This window comes from Ciconia boyciana, chromosome 14 (assembly GCF_034638445.1).
Source record: "Ciconia boyciana chromosome 14, ASM3463844v1, whole genome shotgun sequence".
In the NCBI taxonomy this organism is placed as follows: domain Eukaryota; kingdom Metazoa; phylum Chordata; class Aves; order Ciconiiformes; family Ciconiidae; genus Ciconia; species Ciconia boyciana.
This window is the reverse complement of record NC_132947.1, coordinates 5,837,350-5,858,033: the sequence shown is the minus strand read 5'-3', so window position 1 is coordinate 5,858,033 and position 20,684 is coordinate 5,837,350. Positions and strand designations below refer to the sequence as shown.

General features: G+C 44.9%; 1 protein-coding gene across 3 annotated transcripts in view; it reads left to right on the top strand.

Annotated features, from left to right (window-relative positions):
* Positions 1-20,684, top strand: part of GNAS (GNAS complex locus) — a 162,319-nt gene that overhangs the window by 46,481 nt on the left and 95,154 nt on the right. Inside the window, exons 1-2 of one of the 3 annotated variants that reach the window (XM_072878732.1) lie at positions 11,696-13,062; positions 17,051-17,123. In XM_072878732.1, the coding sequence (XP_072734833.1) occupies positions 12,924-13,062; positions 17,051-17,123 (212 nt within the window). In that variant the 5' untranslated portion in view covers positions 11,696-12,923. Of the gene's footprint in view, positions 1-11,695; positions 13,063-13,228; positions 13,320-17,050; positions 17,124-20,684 lie in introns of those variants that run through there. The other 2 variants (XM_072878733.1, XM_072878731.1) reach the window with 2 other exon arrangements.

Here is a 20,684-nt window from a genome sequence, read left to right as displayed (position 1 = left end):
GAGTAGGATTCAAGTAATGTAGGTAAGGCAGTTAAATATTCCCTCACTGAAATGTAGTTTGAAAAATAGACTTTCATGGCACCTATACAAGTATTTCTATAGATCCTTATCTGTAAGAACAGCAACATATTTCTTTTTTTAATTAAAGATCATTATAATTGCTAATGTATGATTGTTTGGGGGCATATGTGAGTCAAACTGTGGTTTTGAGAACAAAATTTTTGAGAACACCTTAACCTTCACCGAATCCTTCGCCCGGTGCTGTAATGTCTGTGCTGAATTAAAGTATAGGCCGGTGTTGGAGATGCCCTATGTCCTTGCCCAGGAGAGGAGCACCTCCAAGAGGAGAAATGAGAAAGCTGGGAATCGTTCAGAATAACGGAGGAACAGAATTTCGTAAGACCATGACCATTTTGCAGAGAAACTGATTAGCAGTTTGGGAAAGGAACAAAACAAAGAACCTTGAAACTAAAGCAGAGGGGCAGAAGAGGGGTTCAAATTATTTAGGGAAGAGACACTCTCTCACAAAGAAGCAAAACATTCTAGAGAGAGCAGAGGCAGACTCATTGCTGCTAGAAATGGCATAATCAGGCCAAGAGGTGAATTCAAGCCTGTTTGGTTTTTTCCATGTGTTTTTTCCTTGCTTATGTGGTTTTTTTTAGCTTTTTTATTGGGGTTTTTTTTTGGGGGGTGGGGTTTTTTTAAGACTTAGGTCTCTATGATGAAGAGGTTCCTTTGCTAAGCCTATATTGCTTTCTTTCATAGTCCTTTAAGGATACTACTGGAAAACCAGAGTTTCTCACAGCCAATATACCCTAGGGTAATGTACCGAAAGCACTGTCTCCAGAAAATTGTTCCATAAGTGTTGATGTGTCCAGATAGTGGCTTACACCATGGAGTGCTCTTCAGCTTGGGTCTTCAAAGCTAGTCAGTAGTGATTCATTCATGATGTATATCTGTCTAGACATGAGAACTTGATGCAATAAAAAGGTTTCTTGCTCAGGTATTAAGAGTCTCTAACAATTACATAATTGTTACTAGGGCAGGAGGTCTCAAGTCATGGTAGACTATTACTGTCATGTCTTGCCCCGTCATCTTCTCTGCATGCAGACCAGTTTGGAGTGTTTGGATCCAGCCAGTGAATCTGTGTGCTTCTACTACCTCCCACATGAGTCGTTTGCTCCTGCTTACAGGTTTCACATTGATGCTTCTATAAAGAGACCTCCTGTAGGACACTCTTTGGGGCAGTGAGATCCTTCAGTCCATTTTCTTAGCCAGTGAAAGCACTGCTTCAGCGCTTCACATTCTTAATTTCATAATATAATCTCAGTTTCACCTCTCTGGTAATGGGAATTCCTTTATTCATCCTTAGGCAAGGAATTTATTAGCCTTTTAAACTTTACTCTTAAACAGTACTAAGGATATATAGATCACTGAAAAATAGCATTCTTGCAAGTCTTCACTGCGCAGTTTGGTCTTGTAGCTCATGTGTCTTAGGTTGGGTCCAAGCCCATCAGCTCTTCATGCCTTCCCTCTGATTAGCTTGGCCAGCGTGGGCTGATGCAGTCCCTTTCGTAGAGAGTCTGAAGTCCATTCTTTCTAGCCCCCTTTCTTCCCTCCAAGCCAGCTTTTAGGGTGGAGAATAATTAATTCTTCATATTTCTAAGCTGAAAGCTGGGAGAGGGTCTGTGCTGGTAGATCATGGTGGCTCTGTTTCTGCTTTGTGGCCATCGTCGTTCAGCTGGGTAGAGTCTCTCCAGCAACGTGAATGCTTTGATCCACCACGGAGGGTATGATACCAAATAAATGTAAACAAACCTTATAGCCAAGATGATGCTCACAAAATAAAACGGGGCTATCATTTTGATGGAGAACTATTTCTGGTGGGTAACAGTTGCCTTGGTCCCTTTTGCCTGCCAGAACTGTGAATTTATAAACTCCCTCACTAGTTTCCTCACTCAAGGAAAGCAAAACCAGGAAGCTTAAACTCCATTTTTCTTTCAAATGAATATTAATGGCAAACGTTGTGAGGCACTTGCTCAGCTCTGTAATAATACACATGTCCATTCATGAGATGGTCCAGACAGAACAGAGGGTTAGGAATACAGAATTTAAGACTGAATTCGAAAAGGCAGCACAGGAACCTCAGGCCCCAAAATATCCTCTGAAAGTTTGGCTTTATTTCATGCTGTCGGCCAGGATTCTCCTTACAGCACCATGATATTCATAATAAAGAAATAAATTAAATCCACCCCTTCCTGTATGCCTCACAACACACAGCACTGTGCATGCTCAGCACATGTGTAGTTTTGATAAAGAGACATTATCGAGCCTGAAATCATTTTAAACAAAACAAATAATGTGGCTGCCCAGCACTTCCTCTGGAAGTAGTTCCTTGGACAAATCTTCCTTAACTCTCACATGTATGGAGTTAGTATATATATCCCTCAGTAACACCAATTCATAGAAAGAATTTTTCAGAATAAATGTACGTCTCTGTATTTTATATATAGGGTGTGAAATGCAGCCATGCAGGAGGGCCCTGCCTTCAGCCTGGGATTGCTGGTGCCAGGAGGGGCTCGGCGTCTTCCAAATGCCCCACGGCACAGGGCAGGCGGGGGGGCACGGGTGTCCCCGTGCCGTCACCCAGGGCTGCTGGCTGAGGGCAGGGCGGGTTACCGGCCACTCTTCTTGTTTAAGGGCGGGCAGAGGAGCCGCAGCTCGAAGGAGGCAGTGGTGGTGCCGCGGGGTAAAAGCCATTGGATCCCTTGCCCCTTGCAGCATCCCTGGATCCCTGGCCGCTCCAAGGGCAAGGTGGCTTTCCATCGAAGCCCTTCTGCTGACATAGCTCTGATCCCGCTGAGCACAGGGGAGGGGGCTCTCCACCTGCAGCGTTGCAGTCTTCGTTCACGCCGGGCTTGCGGGGAGCTCAGTCGCTCGGGGCTGACACCCGGCAAGCGGGTAGCAGCTCCAAGGCTGGTTCGGGTCCCAGGGGTGGAGCGTGCTCCTCGCCTCGGAGGACCGGGGGCTCGGCCGCGCCACTTGCTCTCTGTTTACATAGCGTAGATTAAGCTGTAAAAAGCCGATTGCTTCAGAAGCGAATAGGTCACTCTTAGACAAGAGAGCATGCACAGAGCGATGGAAAAACAAATTCGTTATTGTAACACCAGAGAGCATAAAGCAAACCTGGAGGTGACCTGCAAAAGAACACAGCGCCGAGTTTCTGCCCTGTTTGGTGCTTTATGGTGTACAAAGAAAGATTGAGAAGTGTGCAGGCATTTTTTTTTTCCTCTTTTCAAAATAAAAAAGTATCTTTGTCTGGTACTTTGAAGGTAGCAAGCATGCTGATTCTAGCTTTCCCTGGTTTTGCTGGAGGGCCTGTGGGAGAAGGACTCAATACTAGGAGCTTTCTCAGCATTTTCATTTAAGAAAAACAGTGTTGAGATTTTGAACAGAGCCTGTTTTTTCATCTAATGTTGCTGAGAATGTCAGAGTTAAAGAGGTGTTAAGAAAAGGAAGACAGACTATTAAAAAAACCGCTTCCTTTTTGAATAATTATTTTATGATGAAACGTGTAGCAGAAGGGCTTAAAGGTCACCAGTGGGATCAGAGCCCCTTGGTTCTCGATACTGTGCAGACATGTCGGAAGTAAACAGCTTACAACCTATATGAGAGAGGCAGATAAAAGATAGTTGGAAAAAGAGGCACAGAAAGGGGAAGTGGCTCGTCCAAGGTCACGCACAGATCGGTGGCTGTGCTGGATCGAACCATCTGCGGTAGATCGGGTCTCCTGGATCCTGTTCCCCTGTTTGATCTGCATGCTCAGCTCTTCTCCACTGACATTTTGTGAGCGTTCAAACAGGCCCGGGCATCCCCCTGGGCTGGGTCCATAGGAGATAATCCTTCACCTCTGCGGGTTTTAACGTGGCAGAGGCAAAATCCCAGTGTTGGATGAGAGGTTCTGACCCAGCCTGGGGCTGGAGCTGGGTCCAGACCCCGACTCCTGCCTGGTTCCCACAGCCCTGGCAATGGATGTCTTTCCTGGCTTTGTCTGAGGTAGAGCAACAAGGGAAACCTTTCATGGCACACCTAAAGACCTGGAGATAATCAGTTGCTTTATATACATTTCTAAAATCTAAGACACACCAAAAAAACCCCCCACCAGAAAGACTTATTTGGAACACTGGGAAAGGGTCTAAATTCTGCAACTGCCCTAGGCTGTGTGGGGCACTCTAATTTAACATCAAGGCACTTAAGAAGTAATGATGCTGTTAGTTTGCCAGACAGCTGGATTCTTCCAGGAAAAATAGGGTACAAAAGACCCCTATTCTGTAATTGTGTCTGTATGTAATTGTGTCTGTATGTAATCTAGGCTTAACGTTCTTCCGTCTAAAGAAAAAGATGGGAGAAAATACCCTTTCTGAAAGGGAACACTTTCAGGCCTTTAGCAGTGCAGAGACAGGAGCAAAATCACAGTTCTGTTTGCCTTGCAGATCGTCTCTAATAATGGCTCCTGGTATTGAGAGTATTGTGGTTTGCTGGCACTAAAATGTAAAGTTATTTTGACCGTGAAAGCCTGAAAATCGTTCTGTTTGAAGAAATGTGAAAGAAGGAGAGGAATGCTTACAGCACATTAAAACCTGTGTGACAACTTAGCAAGAACTGTTTTAACAATCCTCTTATTCCCCTTCCTGTTATGCGCCATAAAATGAGAATCCAGTGTCAGTAATAAATAATATTAGCGCGGAGGGATAGCTCACCGTGCTGCTGGAGAGCAGGCTGGGTCAGGCTGAGCCTAAGCTACGCTCAGCCCCAGCTCCCACCCTGCTCCGGTGGGAACCGCGGCCGGTGCCGGGCTGCTGGGCTGCCTTGTGTGCTGGGGAGGTGAAGCCGGGAGCCTCTCCTCCTCTGCTCACCCCCTCGGCAGGAGAAAGGCTTGGGAGTTTCGTGCTGCTTTGCAGGAGCTAACTATAACCCGGTATTTAGAAAACACAGCCTCTACTACTACTGCCTCCGTGGGTTTTGTGACCCAAACGTAACAAGGATTAAAGCAGAATAATTCTTTATAAAGAAGTTTGCAGTCAGGGATAGGTCTGCAGTGAATGTTGACAAATATTGAAACTAAATCTCAGAAAAGACTTGTTCCAGTTTTTTTTTGTAATCGGCATTCCATATGTGTTATGCGGAGAGCTAGGATGTGCTGCTACTTCTGTTACATAAGAGGGTTGTTTTAATAAAGTGCAATGCAGAATGCATGAGTAGTGAAAAGGAATATGAGGAAAAAGACTTGCAACAAAATAAGAAAAGCTACTAGGTGAAAAGCTCTTACTCAGTGTGTTATTTCCATAATTCCATGAGTTCCTTAAAGTCTCTTTTAATGTTTCTGAGGAAAAGCCTCAAAGTGAAAGGAGGGAGGCAAGGGGTTTTTTCTCCTTTGGTTTAAAGGGAGGTCTTGCTTAATTCTATTAGTAGACTTCGGGCTTGTTTTTATTTAGAAACAAAACAAAAATCCCTCTCAAGTTTAGAATTTCTGTATGGAAAAATTCTTCTTCTTTGCCAGAGAGGGAAGTATCTCCTTTTCATTCTGTTTGTTTTGGATTATCTGTACTTAAGTGTTTTGTGTTTGTTCTTTATTGAATACATTAGTGGTGCATTAATTTCTTCCTGACAATGCTCATTTCATTGCATTCGGATCGGCTCACTCTTTCCCATATGACAGACAAACTTGTCATTTTACTTGATCACACTGCTTTACCCTCCCTGGGTTTGATTGATAAAGGCTTAATTTCCTACCTTGTTTACCTTTTAGTGCTTTTTAAAGTGATTTTTGTTCTGGCCTCCACAAAGGAAACAACTGAAAAAAACCCCACATTGGATTCTTGCTCCAATTCCAATCTGTTTGCTTTGTTTTTCCTTTTTAGATTATTGTTTGGCTTCAATTTGTTTGTTTCTCCTTTAAACAGGCTTGAGATTACTCAAGGGTTCCTTGTTCAGCAGGTCAAAGGGTAACTTGGAGACTTTGAAACCGTCTCCCTTTTTATCACCAAGTTTCGTTCTTCCAAGAGTCCAAAGGATTTTGCAGGACGATAGCTCACGGAGGATGCCTCCATCTAAGGAGAGCATGAGCAGCAGACCTGAGTCATTGCAAGAGGCCATGGGAGCCTTTTTAGTGTTCAAAGCAGATGAAACAAACACTGATCTAAGTCTAAATCTGAACCTTAATTAATCCTTATATATAACTAACTAAAAGACTAAATTTACTGGGGATTAAATACATTGAGAATGCTAGATTTGATACTCAACTACCAGTCACTTCTATGGCCCAGGATGAAGGCCCACAGCTCTGTATTTCTAAAGCTAAAAATGTTAACAGACTTCAAACCAGAGAGGTATCAGTACACAAAAATATACAGTGTGTGCTATTAAAAAATGTCCTTTAACTGAAAGAGTCCATCTGTCCCAGAGGTAATCCCTGCTTTTAAAAGAGGGAAGCCTGTTTGAACTGCTCAGCCACGGCACTGTGAATTTGTAGGACAGCAAAACAAAGCGTGGGGTAATGTAGGCTCCGTAACAAAAAGTCACAGCTACTTCTTATTTCTGCATAAGATTTTAATCCTCAAGGGTGCTATGCACAGGGGGAACTTCTTCTGCACCTTTCTGATATGAATTCACTCACTGTTTATTTTTTCCCAGTACTTTAAATCCCTTGAAAACCTTAGCAAGAAAAAAAAAGCACCTCTAAAATCTTCATTTCTTACAAAGATATACAAAGATAATAAATTTTGAATGAATCACAACATGGAGAAGAATGCATAGATTTTTGTATTTTTTTAAAACAAAGCAAAGTATAGACATTATCCTACAATAGCATATGTTCAGCTGTGGGGGAATTACAGGGTTGCAGATTCTCAGTGAAAAAAGATTAAACTATCTTCCCCTTGAGAGTTCACCTTGACATGATTAGCAGCTCTGACCCAAACTCTGAGGAGTAGAACTGTCTCACAGGTGTGAGGACGAGGGAGAGGAGAGAACAGAGGTGCCTGGCTGTAATTGCATTTTCAGGTTTGTAATTAAGTGACCCATAGTTTGTTGTTCACTGATCCACTCCTTGATGACTTTAAATCAGAGTGTTTTTCTGTTGTGGGTTTTTTTTTTCCCCACCCATGCAAGCCTATCTCTCTTTTGGTTCATCCTATCATAGAGAGTAATGTTACAAAGTTTACAGTCTAGGTTTTCAAGTGGAAAGGAGTCTAAAGGAAATCGGAGATAAAGGTGTTGCTATAAGAACATTTGTTTTGTGTGTTCCCCAGATTAATTGAGCTCTGTATCCTTCCATGAAAAAGACTTGCTGAAAATAGGCTATTTCCTATAAACAAAAACAAAGGAAATTGTACAGTTAGATCACCACTATCGCTTTTACTTTTTGAGCTACAAATTTTGTCTTCTCTGCTGTGTCTCCTCAGCCGTGATGTGACCCGAAATAGAGGCTATTCCAGAGCCAGGAAGGCTGACAACCTCCTCAAAAGCTGCAGGGCCGTTTCAGTCCGGTTGCTAAGGGATGCTCAAGCGCGATGTCGTCTGTATCTCCCCTTCCAAATGAGCGCGTTGGTTTGGTCACAACTCCACCCCCACAGTTCGCAGCCAAAAGTTTCTGAGGTCATGTTCGCTGTGGACAGCGTGCGCCCATCAGGAGCTGTACAACCGTCCCATCTGAAAACTAACGAACCGTTTCTTTTTTCCGGAGGCTGGGGCATCCACAGTGCTCAGTACCTTCAACCTGTGACAAACGGGAATGGGTTGCAGTAGGAAGTAAGGGTGTTTGTCACCTGGAGGGTTTGGAAGGCGTCTGTGGTGTAAGATGGACATCCTGGCCTGGGTCTCGTAATCGCCTGTAAAAACGAGTAACTGGAGTGAGTTCGGAGCCTAACTCTGATCGATTGAGAGTAAAACTGATGCAACATCAGAATTGTAAGCAGAAAGTTTCATCCGTTCAGTTAGAAAGAGAAAAGAATGGAACGACATGAAGTATGTGTCTCAGAAGCATTTTTTCAACAGGCTCAAAATCTACCCTGTTAAGAAAATAGTAACTCCAAATTATGCACTTCAATAGGACTACTCAACTGAGTAGAGTACATGTTTATTTACAGGATCAGGCTATTGCTACAAATCTTCCCTCAGTCTCAGACACCACACAGTAGTTTGGGGGGCAAAAGCTGTGGAGAGAAAATGGAGAAAAGAATTGCAATGAAATTCCTCTTTCAAAAAAAAAAAAAAGAAAATTAAGAGATCTGATAATTTTCATTGGAATGTAATAGAAGTTAAGCCAATGGGACAGAGCCATTAACTAAAGTTATCAAATGGACTGAAATAGATTATAGATACATGAAACTTTCCTATACATGTCCCCCATGAATATTCCATTGAAATATTATTCACTTTCAATTATCCTGCTGCTTCTCCTTGTGAGATCTTTTCTGGTTTGGGAAGTGAAACAGCAGAATATTGTTTCACACTGCCAAACCCCCTGTTCTTTTCATGAAATCCCTAGGCTAAGATGCATGTTGGTGTCTCAGACACTTTGCATTTACTTTAGACTGAAAAAAAAAAGCAACAGAATCTGAGGCTGTTGGCTGTTATATTCAGACCCAGAAGGAATATCAATGTATTTGAATTTAATCTGTAAGTGTGCAATGCTCACAATCTTCTGTGTGTAAATTCTTACCTCCCATTAATTTAAATAGTGCAGGACTGAGTCGATAGACACAAGTCTTCTAATGTCTCTTACAGCCACTTCCACATTCATGTTACCTTGCATTTTTGGAAAACATTTCTGCTTAAGGTGCAGCAGTGTCCTTTAACACCCTCTTTTGGGTATTTTCAAGCCTCGAATAGTTAGACTTTTATCACAGAGGAACTATGCCCATACATATAGTTATTTCATCTTTGCATTTATTAGTTCCTAAGGCTGCAGGTTCTTCAGAAGGGAGCTTTAATTTTACGGTGAGTTAGGGGTCAGGTTTTGCCTGTACTTACCTGCCATCGCAGGAGTCTTGTGAAACGGAAGTTCATGGATTTTTACAAGATGGAAGCTAATGCAAGTAGTTCCAATAAGAAACACAATTTACTCTAAAGGCACATCAGCAACATTATGTTATTTAAACAAATACCAAAGAATGAGAACAGCTAACGTGTTGGTATGCTCGCTCTTCAAATGATGCTCTCCTAATCAGGACAGCACTAGAAAAAATCATGGCAATTCGGTGGGTTTGTGAAGTACGGTTGGTGCCTTATGTCTTGTGTCCTGTCGTATTTCAGAAAGACAAAAAAAGTCTGTAATTGCTGATAGGTTTAACAATTTGGGAGTTTTCTTCTTGTTTTCTGTAGCTTTTGACACTTTCACACTTCAATAACACTTGTTATTAATAATACAAGGAGCCAATTCTCAATTCTGTTGTAAGTAACTGGGAGTTTTGTGAACTAGCCGAGTGTGTTTTCCCTTTTCAACTACCTCACGCTTTTTTCAGCCTAAGGAAGCAGAGGCACAGGGCAGATGTGCCAGGAGGGCAGCAGTTCCTGTGCCCCAGCACAGTGGCTGACGACCGTCAGAGTTTAACTCGCAGAGCCCGTCCCGGTTGGCGTTGGGGACAGGGATGGATGGGCGCTGCTGGACAGGGGCATTTACACAGCAAGGGCTCCCTTGTCCACGGATGCTTCGGCATATTTACTGCGCCCCTGTCCCTATGCTAACACTGCTCGCCCTTCACCAAGATTTTAGCCTTTTGTGTATCTCCAGCAATAATTTTTATCTTGTTTGTGTATTCCTTCGTGTTTAGAGCCTGAGATAGGCTCCCTTCCCCCCCAGCTGGGGACCTGGAGGGAAGCAAAGCCTGGAGGCTGGGGCAGATCTTCCCTGCTGTGTAAGGTGGCAGATGCTGGCATTTCTGCGTTCTCTTCATGCTTGCAACCATAATAAAGCTATGAGGTTTTATAATTTTCAGTCTGAATTCTGCTTTATTGAGTCCTTTATGCCTTGTAAACACCACCGTTAAAATATATTTGAATAATGTATATTACATGGAAACAATACAAATAAATAAAAGACCTATAAAAGGTACAAGGAATTATTATAATCTTTGCTTCAGATGAATCTGGGCGTTGCTGAGCCAAGTCTTTCTAAGACCTTTTAAAACTGCCTTGGCCTAAAACACCACCTGGAGAAGTCAGTAAGAGGCTCTCCACTGACTCCAAGGCTCTTAGGCTCTGTGTACCCCAAAGTCGCGGCATTTAAGAATAGACTGAAAGTGCCAATAGCTCCTCAAAGACCAAGATTTGGTGGTGGTGTTCCCTGTTTCTCCTGAGGTCCACCCCTGTTTCAGCAAGGGCAACTAAACAGATGTACCTGATGACACCGACTGTGACCTTCTAGTTGTTTGCTCTATTGACATAATTATTTTACTGTAGGTTGTTCTAAATATAGTAACTGGATGACGTAAGAAGGTGTGTTCATGGGAATAGCATTGCAGATAATTGAATTTTGCAAATGAGGATAAATAATTTATGTATAGTAAAGGGCCTTTCACTAATCTCAGGGGGTTAGAGAAAAAAATACCTGTGTATTTTAGGGAACCAGGTTTTACAAAGAGCAAAGGATCAGATCTTTGTTTTCCAGATGTAGCTGATAAGCTTGTGCGTGAAAACTACTGTGTCATTTATATAATGAGGTTTCCAAAAAATATTTTAGAAAATAGAATGGAGCTAGATAGCTGGCAAAACCGTATGTGGAAGCAACTGCATGCGTCAAGTTGTGCTCCCCTGGTCTACCCAGCATAATTTGGTAGCTTGTTTCCCTCTGTCCCACCCGGGTCTATGGCCACAGCCTCGAAGAGAGCACTGCATGGGCTCGCCAGACCCCAGCGCCCTGGGGACCCTGCTGTGTGCGAGGGAGCTGCCCACCGCTCGGGAAGCATATTTGCCCAGAAATACCCGCATTGGTAAAAATTACTTCATGCACATCAGCACCTGCAGGATCGTTCTATAGGTCACTAGGTGGATATTCAAAGTTCATCAATTGAGAAAACATAGAAATACTAAATACGTAAGTACTTATTTATAGTTACAGTATAGTATGTAGTATAATACTGAGTATTATAATACTTCTTATAATAATGTAGTATAATACTACGTAGGAAGTATTGTACTACATCAATACTAAAGTATTATGCATTACTTACATAGTAACTACTTAGTACTAAGTAACTACTAAATTAACTTAGTTAATAACTACTTAGTAAACTTATAGTATGTAGTATAATACTAAGTATTATAATACTTCTAATAATGTAGTATAATACTAAGTATAATACTTACTAAGTATTTATACTACACTTGAAAAATAATTATTGCAGAAGTTACTGGACTAAATACTTATGTACTACGTATTTAGTCCAGTAACTTCTGCAATAATTATTTTTCAAGTGTAGTATAAAGTGCCCCGGGGCACGACTCCGTTGAAACTTATTCAGAATTCTATGACTTTAACCCCCAACCCCTGCACATATTTCCTCGGCTGCTTTCATCCCGAAAAGCCCTTCCTGAAGACCACTCGCCATCACAGCGACTGCGGTAGCCCCGAGGGCGTGGCGTGCCGCGAGTTCCAGCACGGCGCCGCACTCCCGGGCCGTCCCCGGGCTCCCTGCGCGGCAGCACCCGCGGCGCGGCGCGGGGCCCGGCTGCCTGCGGCGGCGCGGGGCGGCAGCGGCGGGGCCGGTTCGAAGAGGGCGCCGGCGGCGGCGCGGGCTGACGCGGGCTGTCATGTGAGCGGCCCCGCTCCCAGGGTTCAGTGTGGGCCGCTTGCCCCACCCCGCCGCTCTGCCGCCTCGGTGCAGCTCAATAGGGGGAAGGAAAAAAAAAAAAAAAAAAAAAAAAAAAAAAAAAGAAATGCGGGAGAGAGCAGGAAAAATAAGACGGGGGAAAATCCTCCCGTGAGGGACAGGTTTTGCTCGGGGGGAGAGAGACCAAAAGGGCTTCTTTTTTTTTTTTTTTTTTTTCTTCTTCATCTCCCCCCGCTCCCCGTTCGCTGGAGAAACCGAGAGGATTCAGCCGCCTGGAAACCTAATGTGAAAGCGCAGCAGCAAGGAGAGGGGGAAAAAAAAAAAAAAGAAAAAAAAAGAAAAAAAAAGGGGGGGGGCTTGGATTGGACCCCCCCGCCCCAGTGAGGGAGGAAGGACCCGCGGCGGCCGGAGGGCGAGGAGCTGCGGCGCCCGGCGAGGGAAGGGGACCCGACCTCCGCCGAGAGCCGGGGCTGGCGAAACCCCCTCGGCGCTTCAGCCCGTCGGCGCGGGGGGAGAGGCGAGGAAGAGACGTTTCCCGATCCTCCCCGCCGAGGATTTGGGGAGGTTTCCGCGCCTGGAGCCCGTGCCTTTGGATCTAAAGAGGATTATTTTTTTGGGGGTGGCACTGAAGCTGGATTTGTTCCTGTGCGTGCGGCGTGGGGGGGGGCATTTCTGTTCCCTCTAGAGGAGCCGGCGGCCCGGCCGGCGGCGCGGAGATCCCCGCGGATCGCTCCGCATCGGGCCCTGCCGCCACCCTCCTCCGGGGAAAGGTGCGCTGAGGGGATCGGCGCGGGGCTGAGCGGGGGGGCGGGGGAGGAGAGGCAGCTGCAGCTGCCGGGGAGGAGGCCCGGCGGAGCAGCAGCAAAGTCATCGCCATCGGCCCCCCCTTGGCTGGCTCCGAGCTCGGCTCTCTCCATGTCTCTGGCTCTGGGCAGCGGCCGCCACAGCAGCGAGTAGGGGGGGAGGAGGAGGAGGAGGAGGAGGAGGAAGAAGAAGGGAGCCCGGGAGAGTGCCTCCCTCCCTCCCTCCCCCCGGCAGCCCCGGCCGCCTCCCGTCCCCTCGCCCCGCGTCCCCGGCCTCCCCCTCCCCAAGATGGGCTGTTTAGGGAACAGCAAGACGGAGGATCAGCGCAACGAGGAGAAGGCGCAGCGGGAGGCCAACAAGAAGATCGAAAAGCAGCTGCAGAAGGACAAGCAGGTCTATAGGGCCACGCACCGGCTCCTCCTGCTGGGTAAGGGGGCCGCGGGCAGCGCGGCGCCGGGGCAGCGGGCCGGGGGCCGGCGGCCGTCCCCTCCCCGCCGGGGGGAGGGCAGCGGAGAGTGCGGCGAGGCCGCGCACCGGCCCCCTGCCCGGGCACGGGGAGGCCCGAGGGAGAGGTGGGGCCCGGGGGGAGCGGAGCTGCAGGGCCCACCCGTTCCGCGGGGCCGGGGGGCGGCCGGCCAGCCCCGCTCCCGCCGGGGCCGCGGGGATCCGCTAGCGCCCGGGGAGGTGGGCCCGGGGGCGCTGAGGAGACCGGTGCGGTCCGGAGGAGCCTGCCGGGCTGCTCGGCCTGGCGGCGGCGGCGAGGTCTCGGGCACCACCCGGGGCGCCGCGGGAGGGGGGGCCGGGGGCAGGCCCCGCAGGTACGGGGCTGCGGCTCGGGGCCGCTCTCCGCCCGCGGGGCCAGCGCCCCGCCGCCGGGGCAGAGGGGGGAGGCCGGCCGGGGCGGGGAGTGGTCTTCGGGGCCGAGCGTGAGGAGGTGGCCGGGGATGCCGGGCCGGCCGCCGGCGAGGGGCGCGGGAGCGTCGGGCCCGAGGGGGAACCTGGGAGATAAACAGGGCAGGGCGCTGACAGGGGCCGCGGGCCTGCCCCGGGCATGCGGAGCGGGGAGCAGCTGCCGCGGGGAAGGCCGGTCACCGCGGCCTGGCAGGAGCCGGGGGCCGGGCGGGGGAGGCGGCCGGGGCTCGGCCGGCCCGGGACGCTCCCCTCGCCGAGCGCTGAGGCAGGGGTTGCCGAGGAATGTGCGGCCAGGCCGGGGAGAGGAGGAAGAGGAAGGGAGGAAGTCGGGGAATCGTTTGGGGGAAACGGAGGGAGGATGTCGGTCCCGGAGGGAAGCGCGGCGGCCGGCGTTGGGGATGAGGGAGCTCCGTGCCTGTGGCGGGGGGAGCAGCGCCGGCGCCGGGCTGGGAGCGGGCGGCCCGGCGTGTCTTGGGCACGTCCTCTGTCCCTGGGCAGGCTCGTTAGGCTTACTTCTGTCGCACCATTAATTAAGGTATCGCGCGTTTGGAGGGAGGGGAACGTTTGTAGCTTGGTACGTTGGTTTCGGGTATTATTTCAGCGGTTAATTTAGGTTACCTGCCTGTGTCATGTTTTTCAGGAGATATGTTTAGAATTGCAAGTTATGGCTTCAAGGAGGGGGACGGTCCAAAAATCGTTACCGGAGAGAACAAGAAAATGTTTGTCAGGCTCATTATTTCAGAGTATTTTAAAGTAGTGTTTTAAAATAAGCTACGGTTACGAGATCTCAGTTGTTTTGGTCATGCCGAGGGACCACTTGTGCATGTTATGCAGGGTTTTAGCGTGTAGCAGAGGCTAGGCCTCAGTGAGCCGACTCGGTTCTGGTGTGAAACAGCCGTAATCGGGGGAAAAAAAAATGTGAAGGTTGTAAATTTGGAAATGTACTCTTACCGGTAAAATCTTCCAAATACTAATTTGAAGAGAGAGATGTAACGTAAATGGAGAGTGACTGGGACTACAGGAGCACCTGCAGCACTGAGGAGTCTGCCAGGGCTCCAGCAGAAATCTTTTAACAGGATAATTTGGACTTCAGCTCTCGTGGAATGTCTTCGACTTCCAGATTTCAGGCTGAACATTACATAGATACGTAGAAACCATTTGTCGTCAGATGGGTTACTGTCATCAGAGGCAGACTTTCAGAAGACGGAAGCGTGATGGGCTCGCCTGGGTTTTCTTTATGTTTTCTTTAGTTTTGGTGGCTGAAAAATAGTTTAGATACTTGTAAATTAAAATTTGGGTGTGTTTAGCGATGGCTGAAAGGTCATCTGTGTGCGTGTTTTAAAGTGATAGTTCAGCTGTTGCAGTTTCTAATGGTAGCTGTCATGAATTGTGGACAGTATAACACAAACTCACTGGTAAAAAGTAAAAAAGGTCACGTCCTTATTATTGTGTTAGGTTTACTTTATAAGACATGTGAAATAAAAAACCAAGTACTTTGGAAGTATTCTTAATATTTTCACATTATATTCAAATAACAACAAAGAAGAGCTGCTAAATATTCTAACAGGTTTATACTACTCTTTGTAGGCCCCACCGCTGTACACATGCTTGCCCCTTCTGCCATGAGCAAACTCACTGAAATTAATGGAACTCTCCTTGGTGGTGAAGTTAAATGTATGCATAATTGTTGGTAAGAGTAGGGCCTTAATGAGTAGCCAAATATAGACATAGACCGATTCAGAAATTTAGATGTAATACTTCATTTTGGTTCCCTGGTGTTGTATCTGATCCAGAGAATCTGGATATGTCAATACCAAACTGTATGCGTTTATAGCAAAAGCAACAACTATCTCCCCCAATTCTTGGCCTAAGCAAAGTAAAGCTTTTGGCTCCTGATGCCTGTAAAATGTGGTTTGGAGTTAGACCTGAAATTTTGTTATTAATTATTCTGAATGGGAATATGCTTGTAGCATATACCACTATTCTTGAATAATTCTTAGTTGTGAAGAGGACCCAATCTATATCTTAACCCGAGTTACTCATTCTTGATTAGTTTTGCTGCCTGTCTTTATTGCATGATGCAATAAGAGATGCCTGAAGAGACAGAGTGTGTATGTTATAAAATAGTAGTTTAGGGGAGAAATGGTGCTTGCATAAAGAGTTGTAGATAAAAACTGCTCTCAATGCTTACAGAACATCAGTGAGTAAGGAGAGGAAAAAGGAGTAAGGCTCTGGTATTAAGGTGGCAAAATGTACAAGCAGGTTTTATGGAGAGAAGAGCAGGACTGTTAGGAATTCATGAGGGAGAAGGAAAGGAAGGGAGAAAGCATCTGTCAGAAAATGAACTTTGAAATATAACTGCTAAAATACAGTTTTGAACATGAGGCTCAAAATGGAGGCTTGTGCTGTTACTGTGTGCTAGCAGAGACCTGGCATCCTATAAATACAAACTGTACCTCTGTACCCATTCTGCCACAGACATAACGTTTTCTGTTGTTGAGACGTAGGCTAATGAGAGGAATAAACGAGTAGCCAAGAGATGTGAAGGGCAATCTTTCTAAATTTTGCCATGTTATGATACTACTCCTGCGAAAATATATTTGCTTTATATAGAAAGCTACCGATCTGGCAGCGTGGAGCAGCTCAATTAAATGCTGCTGTTCGAGTCTTTTTAGCGTGCATGGAAAAACAGGTACTATAGGCAGATGGGTTGCCCTGTGCACTGGCATCCGTGCAGCACAGCAGAAATAGCATACAGCTACTTATGGAAACTGGAGTAAAGTGGAGTGGTTTTTTTGTACTGCAGGTATATAAGGGAATCAGAGGAGAGCTGTGGGGGGCTTTTTGGAGCATGCAGCCACAAAAGGTGGTCTTTGCATCTCATTGCGTGTGTGATTGATTTGGAACATGTAGGGAGGGTGGGAGGTTGCTTACAAGACACAAATTAGAGAAGGAGGTTTCTGTAGCTTTGTGGGTAGAGGCTTAAAGGGGATGCCTTCCTTTTTTAGATGTGAGTATCCACGTATTTTATTTCTTGTGATTTAAGTTACAGTCTTTTAACTGTGTGATGATAACTGCAGCCAAACTTAAAATATTTTAAGGATCTAACAAAAATGCTTCAGTTTAGTATGGACTTCAGTCAGTCTTTCTCTCCATCAAGTAGTAGTGACAAGACAGGCAGATTCTGACATTCCCTATCTTGTTCTCTATAAAATGTTGAAGTTGTCCTTTTTCCTTCTAAACCCTGCAATCTGCTTTTAACGTTGACACTGGAAAAATGGACAGTGAAATGATCCAAGATTCAGATCTGACACATGACTTGAGCTCGGCATTTATTTTTAGCTACAACTGAAGTTTCCAGTGGCAATTATTTCTTTTTCTTTCACTTTTCACTCTTGCACTGAGGAAACCAACTTTCTTGATTTTACCCTGAAGAAAAAATTCTAGCGTGTCCCTTCATCACTCATGCTTCCTTCTGAAATTGATTTACTTTCATTTTCTAGGTGCTGGTGAATCCGGTAAAAGCACAATAGTCAAACAGATGAGGATCTTGCATGTGAATGGATTTAATGCTGAGTAAGTGCATTTGTTTTTTCACTTTACAACCTACCTAATGTCTGTGTGCCGCACAGTAGTCATTGCTGTTGTTTTATATCTTGGTATATTTTCTTCTTGCTACTGTTCCACGGTCTCTAGAATTTGGATGTGTATTTTTAGATGAGATTAATAGACATGAACTTGAAGAAGTCATGCACCAATAATAAGTACAAGCTAACAGTATAAAATGATTTATATCAAGGTTCAGTATAGCTGATTTGATTAAGGCTTAAGTTTTGGGGTTGTTTTTTTTTTAACTGCAGTTTCTTTCACAACATGGCTGACACTGATTTACCTCTGCTGTAGCACATTGATTCATACTGCTGTAAACATGCCTCCTGTTAGTATACCAAATGAATGCAATTTTCTTTATTTACAGCAAGTAAGGCTTTTGTTTCTGTCTCCTCACAAAATGAGACTGTACTATGAATTTTGGGGGTAATGGGTCAGATTTTCTTCTCTCTTCTGTTGTGTTTGTTTGTCCAGAGGTTTGTGTTAAATTATGTTTCTAAAAGCTTTTCTTGTTTACGCTTAAAATCTATTCAATTATTTGGTAGTTGTGAGGAGGGGAATGGCATTAGGATAAGGAAAATGGAAATCTACTATTTTGTCTGAGAAGGATTTGTGTTTGCTAACTTTTCGTCTAACCTTGCTAGGGAGTAGGAAGAGATTCTTCTGCATATTAGTTTTCGCTTGCAAGAGTCTGTGCGCGTGTGTGTGTATACCAAAACCTGCTAAATTAATTCTAATTGCATTAAGGTGTTGGAATTTCAGAGCTTATTCTCTATGTTTAATTTCTTTAGAAATTATATTACTGCTTTTGTCTGTCTTGTTCTCAAACATAATATTTTTGTATTGGCATCCTCTAGCTTCTAGTAGTATCATCTATTTTGTGAATCCTGCCTTTTTGGGAAGATTAAGCTTTCACTAGTCTTTCAGTAGTTAATTCTTTAGTAAGAATGTCTGAGCTAAAAGTTTAGCCAAGGAGCCTGGACAATACTTCTTCCTAATCCCCAAATGCTAGTTCAGGATAAGGTACACAGTCTTTTGGAAGGAAGTTCAGACTGATTAATAATAAATTACATTCTGTGCTACATGTTTTTAGCTTCTCTTTATAGGGAATATTCCCTATACCCAAGACAACTCCTTTTCATAAGTGCCCAGACCTGCATCCTGTTACTGCTGAGTTGTCTCAGTATTTTGGCTGCTCTTGTTACTAAAGACCTCTTAAAAGACTTGCGTGACTTAAAAGATTTGCATAAGTTGACTTTGATGTAGCAGCTCTCAACGTTAGGTGCTAAGTAAAAAGTTAATCAATGAAAGTGGAAGTCAAGGATCCCTGGCACCTTTAAAAGTATCAATCCATTTAACCAACACAGTTCTAAGTTTTCTAAGCGTACAGATGCTCTTAAAGAGATGCTGCTGCTGTGTAAAGAATGGTGTATTACATGGGTAGATAACCTTCCCAACTCTGCAAGTTGCATACCCAAATTTGTGCGAAACTGGGAGCCCAGAGACCCATTATACAGAGCCTGCAGAGCTGGGGAAGGACTGGTACACACTCTGGGATTTGCAACAGCAGTGCGTTCCTTCAGTATCTCCCTTCTGTGTTGTAGGTTGGGGCTGAGCTGAGCATGCAGCTGAATTCCAGGGCAACATGGCAAATTTGGCCTCGGGAGCCTCTGCTGGCTTCTGCCTTCTCGTAGCAAGGGATTTGGATTACCTAGCAGCCCTATGCCAGCACAGCCCTGCTGCCAATCACATAGCATACCCCAGTGTGGGAGCCACACTTGAATTGCTGGGGAGCTGCACGCAGCTCAGGAGCCGTAGGTTGTCCACCCCATAGCATATTGTCTTGCAGTCAGTCCTTTGTGCGTGTTCTTTTGTGGGTGGTATGTGTTGGAACATTCAGGTGCATAAAAGTCAAACTAAAAAGTGGTATATAAAATGTACAAGAAATAAGTTATAATGCATCTAGTTTTAGGGTTTTGTTGCCAAAAATAATCAGTAAATCATAACATACACTTTACATGGGGGAGAAGGCTATTTTTCAGTGTTTTGAAGTTCTTGCAAGTTACACGTTAGTCCTTAGTCCTTAAGTAACTTGTATTTTCTTCAAAGTAACTAACCGCTCCCTACGTTGTCGTGCTTTCCCTGCTATCCTTTTTGCCTGATTCGTTCCCTTTCTGCCCTACTTACCTTGTGGAAAAATGATGTGGGATTCAGCTAATGAGAGAGATACCATGGAAGAGTAGGGGAAGGGTAGGAAGAGTTTCTTGGAAAGGTAGGAAAAGAGTTTCAGAGTTTTTTGGAAGAGTAGGAAAAGTAAAGCATTATTTCTCTTAATGTTCTTATCAGTCATTCTAGAACATAAACTTGTTTGCATACAGCACCACAGTTGAAGTGATGAAGAACAGCAGAGAGGTTGTGAAAACTGTATGCTGGAGATGAAGAGACATTTTTAAATGTTAGTGTCCATGTACATAACTGTAGTTTTGAATTATTTCTATTGATGTGGCTTGTTCCTGTGGCTTGAAAGAAATCCAGTTTAAAGTCCTGTCTGAAACTTGTTTGCCTTTGATTTGGTTGCCCTGTGATAATTGATGTTTGAAGCAGAGAGAGGATACCTGTTACAAAAGGTGTCTACTGTGCTACGAACTAGGGAGTCAAAAGTTTTTCTTTAGTGTTACGCAAATACTCTTCATAATTTCTGGTGACTAAACAGGATATACAGTGCTAAATGTACTAGCTTCCTTCAGTGAGTGTGGCGATTTTTTATTTGTTTTGTTTTTAGGATTCTGCCCCTAAACAGATGAAGGGACAGTTGTCATGTGCATATAGGTGAATTGGCCTCACATAGAGTTGTAGCATTTAACAAGGTGAAATCTATGTAGTTTCTACAAAACTAGAAGAATTTCCTCTGGGACTCCAATCCTTGATCGCTTTAGCTAATTAAGTATTTGAGGAACTGTATGGAATCAAGTGTTCCAGGTAATTAATATGCTTAATAGTTAACAATGCTAAGGTGAATTTGAAGGTGGTTAAAGTTCTAGCCAAGTTAACTACAGTAAAGGCTGTTTAAAAAATTTTCAGTAATTTTCATTTCTTTTTATAATCTGTAGTTGAGTTAGAGACAAATATATTTGTTTTTTTTGTTCCTGTTGTGAAGGTGGCATGTGGGAAGTAACAGCGCTGTGGCATTGGTAAGTGGAGTAGAATATTGGAGAGGCAAGGCATGATCTACAGCATGGGTTTTTCTGGATGGAGTTTTTGGAAGGGCTTAGCCCGCTTCCAGCTCTTCAGGATGGCTTCAGTTGGCTGTGCTATCAACTGACGTCTTCCTACAGCAATTTCATAAGTAATGGGAGTGTGGCTTCCCCGCAGTATTCTTCCAGTGTGCCTCATCTTTAACCCAGAAGAGCTGAATTTTAAGCATAATGAAGACTCCATATCAACCAAATTTTCTACTCTTTGCATTACTGCCAACAACAGAGCCCCTTGTGATGTAGAAAGGCTTTAAATTTGGCTTGTAATAGCAGG